The 23092-nt window shown below is 36.6% G+C and overlaps 1 protein-coding gene across 1 annotated transcript; it reads right to left on the bottom strand.

The window, feature by feature from the left end:
• Nucleotides 1-16218: 16218 nt before the first annotated feature.
• Nucleotides 16219-18566, bottom strand: LOC113331256. The gene is made up of 2 exons (XM_026577987.1): nt 17736-18566; nt 16219-16938 (listed from the first exon to the last, which is right to left on the bottom strand). The coding sequence occupies exons 1-2, from the start codon at nt 18564-18566 to the stop codon at nt 16219-16221; spliced, it is 1551 nt and encodes a 516-aa protein (XP_026433772.1).
• Between the last annotated feature and the right edge of the window lie 4526 nt (nt 18567-23092).

Raw genomic sequence — 23092 nt, 5'->3', positions numbered from 1 at the left:
GAATATACTTCAGAATTTCAGAATCAAGCTATGGTTTTGGATTTAGATTTGGGAGATTATGTTATCTATATGAAATATTTTCGGGTTCCATGAGTATATACGGAAGGAGTTGAAGATGTTTTCGATGGATACTATCTCCGAAGAAATTATAAAAGCTAATGCCATCGAAGGCAGTCTAAAGAAAACTGATGATGAGGGAAACTACAAGGTAAAGTCTGGAAGTTTCGTCGCTAAAGGAGATGAAAGGAGCAAAGAGAAAAGGAAGTCTAATGACCAAGAAGGTTTAGTTTGCACTCATTGCAAACAAACAAGGCATGTTGTTGACAAATGTTGGATGAAGTATCTTAATCTAAAACCAAAAGGGTTACAGAAGAAAGAAGCCATGATGGCAACACTAGTCGCACAAGCTCCAAAAGAAGTCAAAGAACTGACATAACCTAATCAAAATCTCTCTCTAATGGCAGGAGGCGTAGATGAACTTATGGAAGACGATCCTAGGGAACGACTCTTCACGGTTAAGATGCAGGTTAAGATAACACTAATAGATGATGTTGTTGACCCGGGAAATCAGAAGAATTTACTTTCACATTCTTTGGTACATAAGTTGGGTTTGAAAACTTTCAAACATCTGAAACCCTATCCTCTAGGGTGGCTTCAAAAGGAAGGTGGTCTACAGGTTGCAGAACAGTGCACGTTCAAGTTTGCTTTTGATGAGTCATACATTGACGAGGTTACATGTGACGTGGTTCCATTGGATGTTTGTCAAGTTGTACTTGGTAGTCCTTACTTGTGGGATCGAGATGCGGTTTTACATCAAAGGGAGCAGAAGTATACCTTTACCAAAGATGGGAAAGCTTTTGTAATACGAGTTATTAACTCTCCTCTTGAGGGAGCAAGCTTGATTACAACCACTCAGGCTAAACGGTTGGTGAATGCTAGTAAGAAGTTCATTCTCCTTGTGACACGTTGTCTTGAGGAGAAGCTGAGTAGAGTTTGTTTGGAAACCCTAACGAAACAAAAAGAAGAAGACCTAGGAAGGTTGAAGATGTTTGAACCACTATTACTAGATAATGATGGAGATGACAAGACGATCTTTCCACATGCATAAGACTTGTGGTTTGATAGAGAAGAACCACCCCAACTTGATACGTGTTGATCTTTGTACCTTGGCGACTATTATTATAGAGGCGGAATTCAGAATAATAATAGACGAGAAACTTAGAAGAACACATAACATAAGTATTAATTCGAAGAAAATATCTTCTATAGATTATGAACAAGAAAACTATTACAATGCTCTCTTTGTTACACTCACAATCTCTCTAAACAGTGGATGAACATTAAAATGTTTTGCTAAGCTTGCTTTTACAATAATTAATATTTGCCTCACAAACTTTTCCCTAGGTGTGTCTGTATCACAGACCACCTCTATATCTAGGTGTGTATGTATCATAAACCACACACCAGATGTTTTAGTTATGAGCTAAACATCTCTATTTATAGATTTAACGGTTTCCCAAACCTTCCAGGAATATATTTCCTTATCTAGGAGTAATTCCTTTTCTAGGTATATTTCCTTTTCTAGGAATATTACCTTGTCTAGGAAGTATTTCCTTATCTAGGTATACCTCCTTACTTTGGTTTGGTTTCCCAGGAATCCATTTTCCTTTTACAGGAATACTTCCTTAAATCAGTAATCCCTCTTAAATTATAATTTTATCCCCAATCCGTCTTGAGGATCACTAGTTCTCATAGAGAGGAAGATACACATGTATCATGCTCCCCCACTCAAGAACTTGAACTCCTGTGAAAGTTAGATTTGTAAGTTAGGGAACTCGAGGGTTCCTTTCACCCTGTTGAACCATCTCTCTTTGCTGGAAACTGGACCTTGACGTCTAACTCGAAAAGCTTTCATATCTCTTTGTCTTGTCTTAGTCAATCTTCGCTCCATAACGCAATCTTGTACGAGTAGTTTTATTTCTTCTTCCTCGTTCTTTTCTTCAAAAACACCAGATGAAAATGTAATCTTTTTCTTCGTCTTCAACTTGGGTGTATAAGACTCCATGTATGTTTATAGCGCATCCACCTTTTCTTTCATAGTTTGTGGTTTGCTTTGCTTAGGCTCATCATCTGACTTGCCCATCTTGATCCCCTTGTTCTTCTAATGTCTTCTTGTTTTCGAGTAACTCACCAAGTTGTTTGTAGATAGATCTAGTGAAGACCATAAACCACAAGAATCTTCCCTAAAAGAAACGAACTTGCTCTGATACCAACTTGATACGTATGATCTTTGTACCTTGGCGACTATTATTATAGACGCGGAATTCACGAGAAACTTAGAAGAACACAAAACACAACTAGTGATTCGAAGAAAATATCTTCTCTAGATTATGAACAAGAAAACTATTACAATTCTCTCTTTGTTATGCTCTCTCTAAACAATGGATGAACATTAAACTGTTTTGCTAAGCTTGCTTTTATAATAATTAATATTTTCCACGCAAACTTTTCTCTAGGTGTGTCTGTATCACAGACCACCTCTAGATCTAGGTGTGTCTGTATCATAAACCACACACCAGATGTTTTACCTATGAGCTAAACATATCTATTTATAGATTTAACGGTTTCCCAAACCTTTCAGGAATCTATTTCCTTATCTAGGAGTAATTCCTTTTCTAGGTATATTTCCTTTTCTAGGAATATTACCTTGTCTAGGAAGTATTTCCTTTTCTAGGAATATTAGCTTGTCTAGGAAGTATTTCCTTATCTAGGTATACCTCCTTACTTTGGTTTGGTTTCCTAAACCTCTTAGGAATCCATTTTCCTTTTATAGGAATACTGTCTTAAATCAGTAATCCCTCCTAAATTACAATTTTATCCCCAATCCGTCTTGAGGATCGCTAGTTCCCATAGAAAGGAAGATACACATGTATCATCAAGTCTCCACATAACTTTTATTGATAAAGTTTCACAAGCTCCCCTTAGTAGTTCTTCGTCTTCAATCGATGAACGCCATGAAGTCTAATGCTCAACTACACTTTCTATCCTAATCCGAGACTTAGCTATAACTAGACTAGAAATCAAGACTTATAGTTTTGGCATCTAAACTTGGGAAACAAACTTGAGATAGAAACGCTTTCGAGTTCGGCCGAGCAATGCTCTAACAATAGTTCTATACATTCAAGATCAAAATCTGGTATTTCAAAACCAAAACACTTATGTGCTGATTTTGTAACTCGTGCAACTGTGAAACATCCTATTCCAGAAGCATGTACTACTATTTTGGATTCTTTAACTGAGCCAAAAAATTTTAAAATGGGCTGCAAAAAGACCAGTTTGGGTACAAGCCATGAAAAATGAGTATGCTGCTTTGTATGAAAATTATACTTAGATGGAGGTTCCATATGAACCTGGCATGAATGTACTTGGTTGTAAACTAAAGGCTGATGGTACCATTCAGAGGCATAAAGCCATATTAGTGGCTCAAAGATACAATCAAGTAAATGGAATAGATTACACAGAGACTTTTAGTCCTGTAGTGAAGGCTAGTACTGTTAGAGTTGTTTTGAACCTTGCTTTACATCAGAAATAGTTTATGAGACAGCTAGATGTCTCCAGTGCATTTTTGTATGGAGATTTCACTGAAAATATATACATGATGCAGCCACCGAGGTTTGTATTACAAGAACATCCTTCTTATGTTTGTCATTTACAGAATTCTCTTTATAGGCTCAAACAAGCTCCTAGATCTTGGTTTGATAAATTCAGTAGGAGTTCTTACATTCAAAAATTGTGAATGTAAGAGCTCTTACATTCTGAATCAGTGAACCTCGGATCTTACAGATGCCCAGTAATCTCTTACATTCAGTAGCATTATGAGCTCTTACATTCAGTGGTTTTTTCATTAATCCAGGTGGACCGGTCTGAATAGGAGCTCTGTGAATCGGCGAGCAACTCGGCGAAAAAAAATTCTCCTCAGATCTTGTTTTCTGTGCAATTTCAGGTGAAAAATATTTAATATTGTTCTTGATTTTAGTCTTATGATGATTTCTTGTAGTAATTAAAGTGTTGGTTAATGGATTCTTGTCCTAAAAACACTTTGATTAATCAAAATAAGTATAAAATGGACAATTTAAGTAACAGAAGCAACTTTCAGAAAATTCCTCCGATCGAATTACCAGATGATTTGTTTGAAAAATTTTGGATCCATGGAAGTTTTCTTTGATTGGAGGCTTGATTTACAGAAGATTAAATTTGTAGATGTTGTTGTTATTCTATGAAGTCAATGGAAGTTACATGGAGATTGTCGTCTAATTCCATTAGGCAGGGTTTCTTCACTATTAAGCTTGATAATGAACAAGATAAAAAGTTGATTAAATCACAGAGGTGGGAGGTGTTGAATCAAATCTTATAAGTTAGAAATTGGGTTTACAATTTTAGACCAGCAAGTCAAAGAACATCTAAAGCAATGGTGTGGGTTCGTTTTCTTGGTCTAGGTTTGGAATTTTGGAATGAAAGTATCTTGTTTAAAATCTGCAAAGAATTTGGCGCTCCAATTAATATTGATAATGCTACTGCAAGGTGGGAAGTTGGTTATTATGTAAATGTTTTGGTTGAGGTTGATTTTGCTCAGCACATTCCTCATAAGGTATGGATTGGAACTAAATATGGAGGTTTCTTCAAGATGTTTTGATTCCTGATTGTCATAAGTTACGTTCATCCTGTAAAATTGTTGGTCATCTAAATGTTGAATGTAGGATGGAGAAGTTTAAAAATCTAAATGATCAGCAAGAACAACCTATGACTAAAACAAAAACAATGGAAGAGAAGAGTGCTACAAAGGAGAAGCCTACTCCAGTTCCTTTTGATATATGTGATTATTCTTCTAAAGAAGATTCAGTTGTTGATTTCATTCAACATAATGTTTTACCAAGTAATTCAGGTGCAGAAGTTTTATTACAACAAAGTAAATTTAGTCTTCTGGAGATAGTTGAAAGTTCAGAGGTACCTGCAGAAATAATAAAAGAAGTTTCATCTCCAAAAGTGGTGTCACCACCACTTTTGGTTCATCACCAATAGCAGTTACTAAAGTAGAAGAAAATAGCAACATGGTTCCATTTGTTGATGGAATTAATGGTACAGTAGTGAATACTCCAGTGCAAGTAACTTCTTGGGCCAAAGTGGTGGAGAAGGAAATGGTCAATACAGCAACTAGTACATCTAATGCTAAAAGTCCACCTGATCAACCAAAGGTATCTAAACAAGTTCCATTAAACAATAAATATAGTTTTAGAAAGAATCAAGGTAAAGGGGTAACAGAAACCCTCCAACTAAACAATGAAGATAATATTTTGGAATGTCAGGGGCCTAAGAAGATTAAGGGATCAAGACAAACTTTGGTCTTTAATAAATCAATTTAGTCCTTATTTAGTTTGGGTAGCTGGACCAAGAGTTAGTTGTAGTGCTTCTTTCTGTCAAAAAGAAGTCTTCATGGAATGGAAAAAATGGTGATTCATAACTCTTGTCAAGGTAGAAAAAGGAATATTTGGCTGTTCTGGAACAAATGTATTGCACAGCCACAAGTTATATCAGTTTCTAGTCAAATGATAACAGTTAGTGTTGGTGATGTTTTAGTTTCTGGTGTTCATGCTCATATGAAGGTTGTTCAAAGGAGGTTTTTGTGGTCTGAAATGCAGTTAATAAGTGATCTAAATAAGCCATGGATAATTCTTGGTGATTTTAATGCAGTAATTTCTCATGATGAGAAAGTTGGTGGTAGACTTCCTAATAGGACTGCAATATTGGATTTCAATGAATGTATAAATCAGTGTGAACTTCTTCCTGCTCCAAAAAATGGTCTTCAATTTTCTTGGTCTAATTGTCAATAAGGTAATAAGAGGATTTTATGCAATTTAGACAGAGTTCTATTCAATCAAAAATGGTTACAACTGTATGGAGATTGGGGATTCAAGGTTGGAATGAGGATTGTTTCTGATTATGCTCCTCTGCAAGGTGGTTGTGCAAGCATTCCTAAACCAAAGAATATACCTAGGAAATTTCAAAAAATGTGGATTAGTCATCCTAATTTGTTGCAAGTAGTATCTGAATATTGGGAAAAATAATTGTTGGTGATCCTGCATTTCAATTTTTACACAAGTTGAAGGAACTTAAAAAGGTGTTAAATGAATGGAATTGGAAAGTTTTCGAAAATGTTCAAGCAAAGATAAAAGAAGCTGAAGAAAGAGTTAAAGCTGAAACTGAGATATCTGATAATAATCCATTTGATGAAGACGCTCTAAATGAATTAGTTAAAACTCAAAATGAACATGCAAGTAGAGAGGTTCAAGAAAACACTTTATTGAGACAAAATCCAGAGTTAAATGGATTAAAGAAGGAGCAGCTAATACTAGTTTTTCACACAAATATGAAGATCAGAACTGCAAGGAATACAATTAATGAAATAGAGGATGATGATGGTAATGTACTTGCAAGTCAGGATTTAATAGCACAATACTTGGTTAACCATTTCCAAAAGAAATTTGAGCATGCTCCTGTGGAAGAAGCTGATGAATTGTTGGAGGTGATTCCTAAAGTTATTAATGAAGATGATCAAAGAATGCTTGATGGTATTCCAGAGGAAGAAGAGATTAAGAAGATAATTTTTGAAATGGATCCAGAAAGTGCTCCTGGTCCAGATGGCTTTTCAGGTATTTTTTTATAAAAGTTGTTGGGAGATAATTAAACAAGATTTAGTTGAAGTTATTCAATTCTGTTAGAGAAGGAAATTTATTCCCAAAGGCATGAATTCTAGTTTCTTATTCTTATTACCTAAGACATAAGCTGCAAAAACTTCCAACCATTTCAGACCAATAGGATTAAGCAATGTTATCTTTAAGATAGGTGAGTTAATGAAGAAGCCGATATCTCCTCAACAAGTATCATATGTCAATGAAAGAAGTATTCATGAACAAGTTCTTCTAGCATCTGAACTTGTTAAAGAAATGAAGTTTAAAAGAAGAGGAGGGAATATAAGTATGAAACTTGACATTTCTCAGGCTTATGACACAGTGAGTTGGGAGTTCTTTATCAAAGTATTAAATAAATACGACTTTTCAAATGATTGGTGTGAATGGATAATAACTTTGTTTAAGTCAGCAAGAATTTCAGTGTTGGTGAACGGAGGACCATGTGGCTTTTTTAAAGTTGAAAGAGGACTGAGACAGGGAGATCCCTTATCTCCAATTCTTTTTGTGATTATGGAAGATGTACTTAGCAGAAACATTTCATCTCTGGTGGAGAAAGGGAAAATGCAGCCAATGGTTACAAAAAAGGTATTCATCCTACGCACCTCTTCTTTGAAGATGATGTATTCATTTTTAGCAATGGTGGTAGGAAGAGTTTATTAAATCTGCTTCAACTTCTAGATACTTATCAAGCATGTTCTGGTCAAATCATTAATAAAGTTAAAAGTAAACTCTTTGTGGATGGCACTACACAGCAGAGGAAAATATTGATTAGTGAACTTGTAAACATGGAAATTTCTAAATTTCCAAATAGGTATTTGGGTGTTTATTTGGCTCCTGGAAAAATTACCCCTGCTATGATATGGCCTATAGTTGAACTGATTCAGAAAAAGTTGGCAGCTTGGAAGGGGAGATTGCTTTCATTTCAAGATAGGTTGATTCTGGTAAAATATGTTCTTTGTAGTGTTCCCATTTATAATATGTCAGACTACAAATGGCCTTTGTCTGTGATTAAAGTGTGTGAAAAGTTAATTATAAACTTCTTGTAGACTGGTGATGGTGAGTTAAAAAAGTTTAAGACAATTTCTTGGAAAAGAGTGTGCATACCATACGAGGAAGGTGGTCTTGGCATCAAAAGATTGAAAACAATTAACAAATCTTTATTAATGAAGATGATGTGGAAAATCTTAAACTCAGATAAATAATGGGAATTATTTATCTATGCAAAGTTTAAAGACAGAAATGGGCAATGGACCTGTAATTGCCTAATTGGAGACAGTCTTCAGTTTGGAAGGGCTTAAAATGGGCATGAAACACTTTAAAGGAAGATATTAGATGGAAAGTGGGAAATGGCTCAAAGATTTCGGTATGGTTTGATCCTTGGTTAGGTGGATGTTCTATAATTAAAGAAACTGGGTTCATAGACTATGTGAAAAATCAAATTGGAATGAAAGTACAGGATTTGATCCTAGAAGGGAATTGGTGTATTCCTACTGAATCACAACAAATCATTTACGTGAATTCTTTGCCAGTAATAAGAGGTGGAACTGATCAGATAGTGTGGACTGCTAGTAAAGATGGAAATTTTTACACTGATATTGCAGTTGAGAAGATAAGGCATAAATAATTAATACTTCCATGGCCTAAGTATATATGGCAGAACTTTCTTCATCCTAGCATAGCTAGTAACATCTGGAAAATACAACAAGAAGTATATGTTGATGATGAGGTAATGAGGAAGAATGAATTTGAAATGGTTTCTATGTGCTGCATATGTTTGGAAACTCAAGACACCATGAATCACATTATGTGGGAATGTGTTTTCAGTGTTGCATTTTGGGACTGGTTGAACTTGGTCTTTTTTTTTTGCAAATCCAAAATCATTTGACGAAGTTTGTACAACAACCAAGAATAAGAGTCCTTAGTAGGCAAGTTTGGATGATTGCAGCTTGTGCAACCATGAGAGAATTGTGGTTTCAAAAAAATGCAAAATTTTTTGATGAGAAGAAACTCAATGTGAATGGATTTAAATGCAGAATTATGCAGCTGGTTCATAAAGGTGGTTATAGATTGAATGGAGTTAGCTGGAAGCAACCTTATGAGTCTCAGGTGAGGAATTCTTTGAAAGTATAAGAAGGGTATGTATCTCTATTTTGGAATTGTTTGTAATGCTATAAAGCACAGTTTACATTCTTGCCTTAGGTTTTGTGCTTAGGATCATATTGGGCCATTTACATTCTTGTCTTTGCTTTTCCTTCTTTAGTCATTTGGGTTTGTAAGGTTATTTTGGGTCAGTCTTGTAAGTTGTTTCTTTAGTTTTTCAATTAATAAAAAAATGTGATTCAGCAAAAAAAAAAAAAAGAAACAGTAAATTTCTGGTTGCTCATGCCTTCATTCAGTCTATCTGTGATCACTCAATGTTCTATTACAGTAAGTATGGTGTGAAAATGATCTTACTGGTTTATGTTGATGATATAATCTTAGTGGATAATTCAGATTCAAGAATACCTTCATTCAATTGAGACTTTACAATCAGCTTTTTCCATGAAGGATTTAAGACAGTTTTTTTCCATGAATGTCTGTTGGGTATAGAAGCTACTCTGAATTCCTCCACCAAGACTTTTCTACCCACCCAGAATATGTATTCTCTGGAACCATGATAACTTCGGGTGCTTTTGGTAGAATGGCTTCTTTGTTTGATGGAATTTTATTGGAAGACTCTGCTTTATGTAGGAGTATCGTGGGATCTTTGCAGTATCTTACTCTTACAAGGCCTGATATTAGTTTGCTGTCAATTACGTGGCTCAACTCATGTATCAACCAACAGACATTCATTCAAAGGGTCTTTGAGTACCAGACTTACTCTGAATAAGAGAAGTTGTTCTACTATTACGGCTTACAGTGACATTGATTGGGCTGGTTGTCATGATTCTAGAAAATCTACAGCTGGGTATTGTATTTATCTTGGTGATAATTTAGTTGCTTGGTCTTCCAAGAAACAACCAACAGTGGATCAATCTTCTACTGAAGCACAATATAAGGCATTATTTGTTGCCTCTTCTGAAAACAGATGGATTTCATATATTCTGGATGATCTAGGTGTTCCAGTTCAGACTCCTTCTGTTGTGTATTGTGATAACATGGGTGCTGGAAGTTTGGCTAATAATCCAGTATGTCATGCAAAAACAAAGCATATTGAGGTTGACTATCATGCTGTCAGAAGCTTGGTTATGACTGGATTTTTGGAGGTCAAGTATGTTTCTACTTTGGAGCAGATTGCATATCTTTTTACAAAGGGCTTAGCTAAGCAGTTATTCTTCAAGCTGAGAAACAAACTTTTGCATTGTCAGAGTGCTCAGTTTGAGGGGGGCCGTAAGAACAAATCATGATCGTCAGATTTGAGGGGACTGTAAGAACAAATCATAATCGTCGGATTCTCTTTAATCTGTGTTACTTAATTCTGCCCAATGCTGTGGTGATATGTGTATTATCTGACAGCTCACTCATTAGCCTTCAACTGTCTCTTTCAAAAACAACCTGTATTTTTTAATCTTCTGTATTCTTGTATGATGATATTATTATATGAAAGTATCATCCATCTCTTTGTATTCTTTAACGTGGATAATACAACTTCACAGTTTTTACAGTAGTATTTGTGCAACTAGTAGCATGTTAGTAGTTTTGGTTTCTTTTTCTGATGGTTGTTCAAATCTTTTGTACTCTCTAAATCTTTTGCATCCTAATTTTTTTTTATCAATGAATCTTCTTCTTGCGGTTACATTACAAATTCGTTAAACCTACAGCAGTTTCAAGAAATTGGACAATAATTCATAAAATAACTATCCTGGATATGCGTTACATTTGTTCATCACCTTTTGGGGTTGTATAATGTTTTTTTTTAATTTCTTAATAACCACTAATTTCAAATTTTTAAATAAAAATTCCTAAATCAATTCATAGAATGCGCAATTTAAGCATAAACATGATATTACCCTCCTCATCCTTTTTTTTTGCTCAAATGAAAAAAACTCTTCCAAGTAAACCGCATACCACATAAATTCTAAGAGCATCTCCAATAGAGGGTCAAGTTTTTTTGTTTTTCATGATATGTAGGATTTTAGACCCCCAATTAACATAAATCCATCTCCAAATAGTTGTATCCTACAAATCAGGAGGGATGGGAAAATAAAGAAAGTCCACGTCATATTTTCAATTATTTTATTGTTTTAGAAATTAATTAAAGTAATGATAAACGGTTAAGATTTTATAATATAAAATATACTAAAGATTATACCCTTCACTACTTGAGATAGTTTTTTAACCATGGGTTATATATTTACTTTTTGTTTTTGATGCAAAGAGATGTTGATTACTAACTGAATTGTGTTACAGAGTTTCTATCCTCATCCAAAGCAGAAGCAATGAAATTGGGAGGATTTATCAACCAAGTACTAGAATTTTTAAAGACTCTTGCGTGCCTAGCTAGCTTATCTGCTGGCTTATTACATTCACGACTAATAGACTTGCAGGACCATAATGGTCGTCTGCTTAACAAAAACTTAATATCTAAAATAAGTGATTGATTCTCCCAAGCAACTTTGTGATGATCTTCATTGACTGCCTCGACCATAGCTTTCTCATCCAGTTCAAAACAGATTTGTTGCAGCCTAATTATTGTGCCCATTCCATAGCCATTAAGAGACCTCCACATTCCGCTCGTTCTGCATTTACATATTGATTTGCATAGGCGCATCTCCCCGTTCGAAGGAACCTGCAAAATTTCGGATGATTAGTTCAATGCAGAGTGATGAATGTTATGCAGTTTCTTATAAGAAGCGTCACAGCAAATAGATAAAAAAGGAGCAGCATGTGGAATCCAGGCCAAAGAGGTTCTTGTTTGTTGTGTGGCTGGAGTTTCTTTAGTGTGCTTCAATCTCATTGCTTTCCATGTTCCTAGATTCAGCTTCTAGGCACACTTGACTACTCCCACTGCATTTGGTTGTATGTTTTGGAAAGTATAATTGCACCTAGCCTTCCAGATTTCCCAATCCGTATTAGCCATCCTAACTATCCATTCATCAACCAAGTCATTCATTGTATTTGTAAACCAACTTTGTATACATTCTGCAGCATCACCTCCATTACTCTGTATACTATGAAGTGCGCATGGAACGGTAAGCCATACAGCTCTAGAAAAACTACATTCCATTAGTATATGTTTTGTTAGGTCCTATATTTACTATATGTGCATAATCTCCTAAATAAAAGTCATATTTAGACTTCCATGTAGGATTTTTTACACCCACTGTTGGAGATGCTCTAATAGCTTGTCCAAAAACCTTGTATTTAGACTATCTTTTAGTGGGTGCCACCCCATGCGGTCAACGGAAAATGATGTATTTGTTGTTGATCTTTATTTATTTCTACTTTAAATTATTGAAAATGATATATGGCCCCCGACATTAGTGCACCTAATGCACCCAATGTTACGTGGCTCCAATATCTTTTTGTTTTAACCTTTACATGTTCCATAAATAAATCTGTTGACTTTTACTGCTTGTTTCTGGACCGTGGATCAGAATAGACGGTTTAGATTATATACTCAATATTTCTCAAATCCAATAAGTATACCGCTGAAAAGGGAGACGAAATGTTACTTCTTTCACAAAAAAATTGCTCTTTTCTGTCTCAGGGAAAACAATCATTTTAGGAGATTCTCTGAAGCTAACCCATTGATTTACTTGGATCACTATAGAGTAGAAAATATTCATCTCTGAGTTGTTTGTTTTTCTCATGTCAATGTTTATATAATCTAGCAGGGGGTTAGTCCACGAGTGATTTGTGGGGAGTTGAGTGTATTTTGAATCTTGGAGAGTTTGAGAGACTATAGGGAGTTTGAGAGAGTTTGGTGTTTTTGAGTGTAGGGAGTTTGAGAGAGTTTATTAGAGGGAGTTTGGGGGAGTTTGAGAGAGTTCATTTCTAACTCATTCTCTTTTAAGAAACAACAAATCCTCATTTATAAGTAGAAATGATCTTTAATCAAATGAAAAAAAAATGATCATATCTGTGTATATCAATAGTATGTTATTATTGTGCAACGAGATAAATTTTTTTCTTCACTTTAACGGTCTCCATACAATTCTAACTCCATTTGTTCTCTTTCTCCATGTATTAGCTTCTTGATGTTGTTGTTCTTGAATTTGTGTCAAAACAAGTTATGTTGCTGCAACTGGTGGAATCAAACCAAACAACCAACCTTAAAGATGCACCTAAAAAATTCAAGTTCAGGAGTAAAGAAACACTAGTTCTGTACAAATTTTTGGTTTACAGATCCAAGGAATTGGACAAAGTACCTTCTCACTCTTTTTTCTTCTATCTATATGTAGTACCGTGTTTTTTAACCATGTATAAAAAATGCATATACATCTTAGTGGATATAGGAAGACTTATTAGGCTAAGAATCGATAAGCTCATGCTAATGTGAATGCGTGCTTTGTGTATGGTATACTAAGAGAATTCAGAATACTAATCAGTTTTACGCACATAAAAATTCAGAACACTCATCATTAGGCTCTCGTTGTTCAAGAGCTCCTTCTGTCTAATTTGAACCTTTAATACATCTATCCGGTAACTCTGCACACTAATGTACATTACTGATTCGTTATCAAACCCAATAAAAATAAAAAATGATACGATATCTGTATATTATCAGGTGACGAATGGGTACTTTATAACTATACACTAAACCTGTACAACATAAAAATGCAATTTATGCAATACTTTTCCTACCTCTTAATTTAGAATCTCAGATTAATTCGTTGATAAACTCTTTAGGATGTTGAAATTCACCCAATTGGAAATCCCATACTCAGTTAACTAGCATTGTTAGTACACAAATTCAACAACACCGATCATTTGATTCGTCGCATTAGCACAAAAACTACCAATCTACTAACAATTCCACGATGTTCTGCATAAGATCTGAACTACCTAAACCCTTACTTTGATGTCATTTCACTCCCTATATATCACATCATGTGTATTAAACATCTCATTAACAAGTATGACCTTCTGAATATTTTTACAAGTACTAGCTAACAACCTAACACTATCGGCTCTGTGTAGCCAAGTGACAAGATTTACACCCTATTTGCATCTCCTAGATGGAAGGAAACTATCAGACTCCACTACTAAACTAGACCCTCAAACCTTTGCAAGTTAAAAATCAATATACATGACGGTCTTGAGCATGAACTGGACAGTTGCAGTAAGGTTTATTAAAAGACAAAAATACCACACATGTACACAGATCTATGAAGCAAAGTTATCAACAACAGTTCAATGCATAACAGAATCACAATCAAAAGTAAAAATAAATACCCATAAAAACCAACCATCATAGCGATCAAAGAAGGAAAATAGATAAAAGAAAAATCATACCTGAAGCTGAAGCGTTTCCTCTTCTTTCTCTTGTGTTTTTCTCTGACCAAACTCCCTCCCAAATCTCTACTCTTTTGGGAGATTTGTATACAGGCAAAAATACACTATCAACTCTCCAGAACTCCCCCAAACAACCAACTCCCTAAAATTCTAGGGTTTTACGACTAACAGGGAGTTCAAGGGTTTCTTTCAAACTCCCCCACGACTAACAGGTGTTTTGTAGGGAGTTTGGGAGACTCTTCTAAACTTTCCCACGACTAACGGGGATTTTGAGAGACTCCCTCGAACTCCCTCACGACTAACGGGTAAAACCCAACTACACTGAACTCCTCACAAATCACTCGAGGACTAACTCCCTGTAGGGTTGTCATTGAGATGAATTAGTTCCCTTTAAATTTTGTCTGATGTAATAAAATGAACAAAGCTATTATTTCCCAATCTAGAACGAACCAAAGAATAGCAGTAACAACTGCAACGATTGCACTACCATTACCAATAGTTCTGTTTGGAAGAAGTAACCAAGATATTGTCATGCATAAATGTTAGTGTACAGGCATACTCAAGGAACAACTTATCTAAATTTTTTTATTCATGGAGCGTCTTATCTTAGATTACATTGGTGATAAATTTTCTGTATCGGGCTTGTGAAGTTAAGAAAGATTCTTTATAAAATGTAAGGGAGAAGCTTTTGTGCTTTCATTGCTTGAAATCATGAATAAGTCTGATAGTTCTGTTAGAATCATTTGTATTACTTACAACATGTTTGTTTTTGGGAACTATCTGAAAGTGGCCATCAAATAGAGCTCTATCTCCATTTTTCTAAAAAATCCGATACATAGTGTCTCAATTGACGTTTGTTTTTAACTTTCTCGTGGTTTGAGTATTATATGTCTTTCCTATTTTATCCATAATTGTTCGTCTTTTTTTCTCCTCTTGCGATCCATCTCTTATCCCAATCCCCTTAGCTCACTGTTAAAATCTGATGATGATGATTTTAATTTCTGATCTTCTTTCCGTTTTTAGGGTTTTGATTCAAAGAAACCATAAAAAAATAGAGATTTGAAGTCTTTTTTTTTTTATTTTTTTTTTCAGATCCCATTTTGGATGAAGTCTTCTTTCACTGTTGGTGGATAATTACGATAGTAATCAAGGTTTAGTTTTTCTCTTTCAAAATAATCTCGAGGAATAAGGAGGAGAAGCAAGTGGGGAAACGTGAAAGGTGTATCAGGCAGTGGAGGGGGAGGGGGAGGGGGAGGGGGAGGGGGAGGGGGAGGCGGCGCCGACAATAACCGCGGCGGATGTGAAGAAGAGGAAGTAACTACGAAATAGATTTTTTTTAGTTTGTTCAAGGATTATAATTGTAATTATTAAATTTGATTAAGAGTAATATAGACATTAAACCATAAGATAGAGGGTAGCTTCAAAGATAGCACCAACCAGGTGCTATTTCATTTCCTCTACTCGGTAGAGGTTTAAGCTCTATATATGTAGAGGTAGTGGAAAAAACAAACATCTAAACAAATGGGGCCCACCTCTACATAGAGGAAGATAGTGATTTTCCTCTACACAGAGGAAAAAACAAACATGTTGTTAGTTTTCCTCTTTTTACACGCCATCTCATTTCTTCAGAGTTCGGACTATACGCTGTAAATAGTACTTTCCGGAGGAAACTATGATAAAGACATTGTCAAACAAGATTAATGAAAAATTGGCACTAATGATGGTTATCTCATTCATTAATTTTTTTTTCTCTATCGGACAAACCCCGTCTCCCCGTAGCATCTCCAGTCTGTCTTACAAGTCTCGTCTGAATATCGCAGTTCAAGGTCGTAAGCTCTCTTTTTTTTATATAAGAAAAGAGTCTAGGCGCCTAGATAGGCAACCCACTCATGGTTACAGCGTGGATACTGTCTGAGCCTTCACGGGCATCAAACATATCTCTCAAAATATAGTTAGCATTATTACAGTAATCCAGATGAGAATTGTTTGTGGAATTCTGTAAAGCAAGCGAAATGGTTTGTAGATTAGTTCCTCTTTAGGCAGAATCATAGAAATGGGTAGATTGCCTAGCTATTCTTGCTAGGTTGATAGCAGCATAGTTTTGTTGAGCAGTAACTGTTATGAGCTTCCCTAAGACGAAATCGATTGGGGCATTATTGTTGTTGTTGCCTTGGATTGAACTTATTCTTCCTTTGAACCTATGTTGGACCTCCAATTGGTAACTTGTTTTGATAGCTTGTAGAGTTTCTTCCGTTTCAGCAGCAAAGTTGATGTTTGTTTGCGGCATAGTCTTTCCCCAAGTCAGTGCAAGTTGAGCTCCTCTGCTTGATCTTTCGGCTCTTCTGATTACAGAGGTATAGTCCTTGAAGTTTCTTGTTCCCATGCATTTACCTGTGAAGGACATAGCAACAAAGGAATAATTAGTATATGATTGAGCATCACTAGTAACATGGCATAGGTCAGCTAGTTCAATATGCATGCTAATAGTGATTCCAAACTTGTCAGAGGTGTGTCTGTGTTGACTGTAGTTCTCAGGAGGAGAATTAGAGCTATTAGACTGGTAGAAGAGGTTATTAATGATGTGCCCTAGTTTGTGGTGCACTCTTGAATAATTGCAGAGATGTTGCGTTATGTCTCTAGCAGGGACTGTAGCATCTGGAGAGATTTTTCTTAAAACCCAGTCACATCTGGCTTTCCAGATAAACCAGCAGATAGTAGCATAAGTTTCATTCCAGCTAGCAATGAGGTTATTAGCCTGGAACCAGTTGTTAAAACAATCATGGAACGATTTGAAGGATGATAATAGGTTATGATGTTCTCCAAATAGCTTCTTTCAGACTTCTGAGGCGTCTGGGCAGGTTAAGAGAACATGAGTGATGTCTTCAGCTCCATTATTGCAGTAAGAGCATATGTGATCTATGTAGCTCAAGATGCTAGCAGTTTTAGCATTGGTTGGACGCACATTTCCAGATGAATAAGTGAATTGCTGGGCTAGTATCCAGACCCCAAATTTGATTCCAATGAGCTATCTGAGTATCATTGGCATATCTGTTTGTCATATAGGGATTTGACAGAAAACTTGTTGTTGGGAGTGAGAGACCACTGGATTTCATCTTGTTCATTTGGGAAGTGTGGGGTTTGAAGAATGAGTTGTTGAATGTCAGGTGTGAACCATTGGTTTAAGATATTTGTATCCCGGTCTCCAGAGGTGGTGAAAAGTTAGTTGACTATAGTGAGGTTATCTGGGCATAGGGTAGGTTTGGTAATTCTGTCAGAGTTGTTGGCTATCCATCTATTATCCCAGATGTGAATTTGCATTCCATTACCAATCTTCCAAATGTAGTTTTGCTGGATTAAGGTTATGCCTTCCGTTATTCCTTTCCAGATCCAAGGATTAATGTTCTTAGGCTTAGTATCCATTCTTATAACTTCAGTATTGGGGTAGTGGGAAGCCTTCATGGTGCTTCTCCAGAGGGAGTCTGGTTCCTTAATTAATCTCCAGGAAATCCTGGTGAGCATAGCCAAGTTCAAGAGTTTCATATTCTTGAATACCAATCCCCCGAGTTCTTTAGGTTTGTTGACTCCATCCCAGGCAAAATAGTAGAGGCCTTCTGATTTGTCTTGTTCTTTGTTCCAGAAGAAGTCTCTTTGAATAGCATTGATCTCATTGCAGGTAGTTTTTGGAATCTTAAAGCAGTTCATTTGGTAGATGCTGGAGGTGGAAGTAACAGATTGGATCACAGTCATTTTCCCAGCAGTTGAGAGGTTTGTCTTCCATCCAGCAAATCTGAACTTGAGCTTGTAAACACAAAGATTGAAGGCTTGTATCTTACTCTTAGTTGTAAACAATGGGGATCTCAGGTATTTGTCATAAGTATTGATCCTTTGAACTTTCATAGTATTGCTTATGTTGTCATCTATATCAGGAGCAGTGTTCTTGCTGAAGAAGATGCCAAATTTTGAGAAGTTTATCAGCTTACCTGAAGATTTCCCAAATTCATAAAAGATCTGAATAAGGTTATTGCATTCTTGCATATTGGCTTTGCAGAATATCATGCAGTCATCAACAAATAGAAGGTGGTTGATGGCTGGAGCATCCTTGCAAATCTTGATTCCTTGAATTTGTTGTTGAGTTTCAGCATGAGTTAGATATCTAGATAGAGATTCCATACAGAAGAGGAAGAGATAAGGAGATAGGGGATCCCCTTGTCTCAATCCCCTAGATGGCTTGAAAAACTTTCCTGGTGATCCATTAACTAGAACAACCATACTGGTAGTTGATATGCATTGATGGATTAAGTTGCACCACTGAGGACTAAACCCAATTTGAGACAGAACCTGAAGAAGTAAATCCCAGTTAACCCTGTCAAAAGATTTGGCCATATCTATTTTTATGCCCATAGTTCCATTGCTTCCTTTTTTCCCTCTTCTGGTATTCATGTGGTGGATTATTTCATGAGCTATTGCAATGTTATCAGAGATTTGTCTTCCATGAATAAAAGCAGATTGAAATGGGGATATGATTTTAGGAAGGAAGGGTTTGAGTCTTTGGGCAAGAAGTTTAGATATGATTTTGTAGGTGATATTACACAGGGAGATAGGTCTGAAGTGAGCTGGTGTGGTAGTTTTCTCAATTTTGGGGATGAGGGATATGAAGGTAGAGTTCATTTCTTTTAGGATGTGTCCAGAAGAGAAGAAATGCTGAACCATGTGAATGATATCTTCTCCCACAATGTCCCAGTTGGCTTGAAAGAAGTTGGGGGGGGGGGAGTCATTAGGTCCTGGGGATTTTTCTCCAGCCATGCTAAAGAGAGTATTTTTAATTTCCAGTGCCTCAGGAATTCTAGTAAGGTTCTGGTTTTATTGAGAAGTAATGGTGGTTGGAATGAGGTTTATAATGATGGGGTTAATGTTTATGGTTTCAGAAGTTGCCATGTTGGCAAAGTGAGTTGTGAAAGTCTTGGTTATCTCAGCATTGTCTTGTATCCAAGTACCATCCTTTTTTTGTATAGAATCAATTTTATTCCTTTTATATCTTTTTTTTGCTGCCAGATGAAAGTAACCGGTATTTCTGTCTCCAAGTTTGATGTGTTGGTGTCTGCTTTTGGTCTTCCAGAAGGACTCTTGAACATGTTGCCAATGTTCCACTTGAAGTCTTGCTTCTTTAAGATCTTTTCCTCTATTGGAGTTGAATTGATGTTTTGTTAACCAGTCCAGGTGTTGTATGCTTTTGTAGATGGTGGATTTTCGACAAAGGCTAAATTCGTAACCTCATAATTATACGAAACTACGATTCAGCAATCGGACGTGAATATCGAGACACGAGTCTCTCATCGAATTCTAAACGGAGAGTACTTTCTCTCATAGTACATGTAGATATGTAGTCTCACGACTGGACAACGACATATCTCATGAATACTGAATACTTTCAGTTATTATTTCTATATAGCATCACGAGATGGACAGCTCCTAGACATCTTGCTCTACTAGTATAGAGCGATAACATCTTCAGGAACAAACAACGAGTTTACCCTGACTATATAAAGGATATGACTTACCGACAAGCTCATATCAGGATAATTAATGCTCCTAGACAGCTTTCTCTGCTAGTATAGAGCCACAAAGTTAATTATTCCTAATTAAAATTGATTCTGCCGTGACATTCACTACTTAATTCCCAGAATAATCTATTATTGCTCCTATTCCATGGTCGAATCCACGACTGGTCCCATGGAATGGCAATAACAATTGCTCCTATTCCATGGTCGAATCCACGACTGGTCCCCTGGAATGACAATAACAATTGTTCTGATTCTATGATCGAATCCACAGCTTGATCTCATAGAATAGCAATAACTATATTATCTCATTACTCCGATTTCATGATCGAATCCACAACTGGTCTCATAAATGGTAATAGATAAACCTTAATTACTCCGATTCTATGGTCGAATCTACGATCCCATGGAATGGTAATGCTCACTTTATTATTCTGAATTCGTAGTCGAATCCTCAGCTGATCCTATGAATTAATAATAAACATCTTATTACTCAGTTTTGTGAATTATTCTCCACTGAATTCCACAATTAGTAATAAATAATCAACAACCGGGCGTCTGAGCTACCTCTAAGTAAGCCCGATTCAAATGGTGAAGGTGTATTCAACGATGATACACTAACAGTCACCGCACGAACGAGTATTTCAAAAATACAACGAAACGATGAACCTATGCAAAATAGAGAAGAAAATAATAAATAATTAAAAATATTGACCAGGGTGCTGGGAGCACGGACACACGACCGACCGACCGTGTCGTGGTCAATCCCACGCCAGTTTTATATTTTAATGCATTTTTATTATTTTCCATGATTTGATGAAAATTCTCTCATTTTATCAAATCTCCTTCGTCTCGAGGAAACTCCTCGGTTTCATGGTATTTCCATAAATCCATAAAAAATAATATAAAATTAAGGAAAGGAGTGTGGGGCGTGACCATTGGCCAACCGGTCATGCCTTGGTCCCAACCGGCCCCACACCCACGGTTCCTTATTATTATTATTATTTATTATTTCTCTAATTTCATGAAAAAACTCCTTGATTTCATGGTATTTTTGCACAAATCATCAAATAATAAAAAAAAAATATATGAAAACTTGTGGGACCGGGCCTTGGCCGGCCGGCCATGCCCTAGCCGGTCCCACACGCCCCTTTGTTTATTATTTTATTATTAGTTTTCCTTGAATTCATCAAATTCCTTGATTTCATGGTATTTCTCTCAAATTAGGAAAAATTCCCTCAAATCATCAAAATACCTAAAAATATTAAAAAATTATGAAAACTCGTGGGACCGGGCCCTAGCCGGCCGGCCATGCCTCCACGGTCCCACACGCCCTTGTTTTATTATTTTAATATTTTTTGCTTCCTTGAACTCATGAAAACTCCTTCAATTCATGGAAACTCCCTAAATTCATCAAATTTCTCAAAATTCATGAATTTTTCATAAAATCATTATAAAATTAGGGAAACTCGTGGGACCGGGCCCTAGCCGGCCGGCCATGCCTTCCACGGTCCCACACGCCCTTGTTTTATTATTTTAATATTTTTGCTTCCTTGAACTCATGAAAACTCCTTCAATTCATGGAAACTCCCAAAATTCATCAAATTTCTCAAAATTCATGAATTTTTCATAAAATCATCAAAATATTATAAAATTAAGGAAAAGGCACCACGGGACCGTGGTCACGACCGGCCGACCATGCCTTGACCACGGCGGTCCCACGCCTCCTCATTCCTTATTTTATAATTATTTTTCATCTCATGGTGTTTTCCTCAGTTTCGTCGAAACCCTAATTTTGGCATATTTTCTCGAATGGATGCTCAATTGCACGCCAGAAAATATCAAAATTCTCAGGACTGAGACGCGGACGCCTTGGGGACACGAGCACGCTATCTTGACCGACCAAGATTGGCTCTTTGGCTCACGGAAGCCGGTCCCATCAATTTTCACAGTTTTGACCTAATTTGCACAATTGCTCGTATTAGGTCCAAAACTCTCCCAAACACTTTGGATTTTCATGAAGTGATCGTCAGGCGGTCACGGGACAACCCAGGGCCGGTTTCATGACTCCATGGTCGGTCCCTCGCCTCGTCATAATTAATTAGGTTTTCTCACCTAAGGCTCAGACGAGCATTTTCGAATAAATGATTAACCAGCATTTAATCATTCTTTCACCAACAAATCGTCAACTCTTCAGGAGTTCTTCGTATTTCTCACGTGAGCATATGGACACTACATGGTTGATCCACGGTCCCATGTAGTCGCTCCCTCCTTCGTCCCATGGTTGAAATTCTGACGAACCATGAATTGATCATCAATTGATCAAATTAGGGTTTCTGAATCCAAGGATCATCATTCCAGATTCTAACCTTAATAATTTTATGACGACCTCATGGTCATTAATTTTATTAATTATGCTCGGTTCAACGACCAGTATTCTAATTAATATTTTTGGTACGCTGCCAATAATCCATCACGAGCAACACATGCTCAGACGATCAAATATTCAACAATTCATCACATGAGCAACACTTGCTCAGATGATAAATATTTTTCAAACCAAGGAATATTGGTTCAACAATCAATATTCAACGATCCATCGAATGAGCAATACTTGCTCACTTCATCGTAAGAACTATACCTCTGTCTCATGACATGTTCAATTCATGAGTTTCAGAACATCATGTTCAACTCACAACTACATGGACTCATCGTCCCATCAAACCACGAAGTCATCAATTGACTAACAAACCACGAGACGTCAATCGTGTCACTTGGGGGGATATCACTTAGGGTTTTGGTCTGGCGGTCTACGGCACGTGTGTTCAAACACACGATGGAATGTGAGCAAGTCGTGCAATCAGTTGAAGGAATTCACGAGGTAGTGGGTGGAAAATCGACCAAGTCTCCACACGTTGAGCAACTGGTTTCAAACACGATCTCCACTTCCCCACTCCTTGATTCCATCAACTGTCACACTTCATGGAATCATGGTGTCTACAATTCCAGCAATATAAATAAGTCTCTGAATCATGATTGAATCACATCGTATCATCAATCTCACGTCTCATCGACAACACGAGATCATCAACTCATCAATTGAGCAACTCTCAATCATTTCAGAGCTTATCGTATTCAGAATTCACACACCCACAATCTTTGATTACCATTGATTCCACACATTTCTCAGCTTCCCTCCTACAGATCAACCCATCCTCTCTTGTGACCGAATTTACTCTGGAACGGTCATTGTCTTGATTTAGGCCGGAGTACTACAGATTGATCTCTCGAATCTAAAGCACCCCCTTTGCAGCGGTGCATCTGTGTGAGGTTTAACATTTCGCTCGGTTC

The sequence above is a fragment of the Papaver somniferum genome, unplaced genomic scaffold, assembly GCF_003573695.1.
Source record: "Papaver somniferum cultivar HN1 unplaced genomic scaffold, ASM357369v1 unplaced-scaffold_125, whole genome shotgun sequence".
Lineage (NCBI taxonomy): Eukaryota > Viridiplantae > Streptophyta > Magnoliopsida > Ranunculales > Papaveraceae > Papaver > Papaver somniferum.
Note: the sequence above shows the minus strand (reverse complement) of the source record. Positions and strands in the feature narration are given on the sequence as shown.

Excerpts from the sequence above, each read along its gene's own strand:
- LOC113331256 (XM_026577987.1), bottom strand. The coding sequence starts at position 18,566 with ATGGCCAAATCTTTTGACAGGGTTAACTGGGATTTACTTCTTCAGGTT. Across the intron at positions 16,939-17,735 it reads CTAAAGAACTCGGGGGATTG|GCTAATAACCTCATTGCTAG; the intron begins GTATTCAAGAAT and ends AACTGGTTCCAG.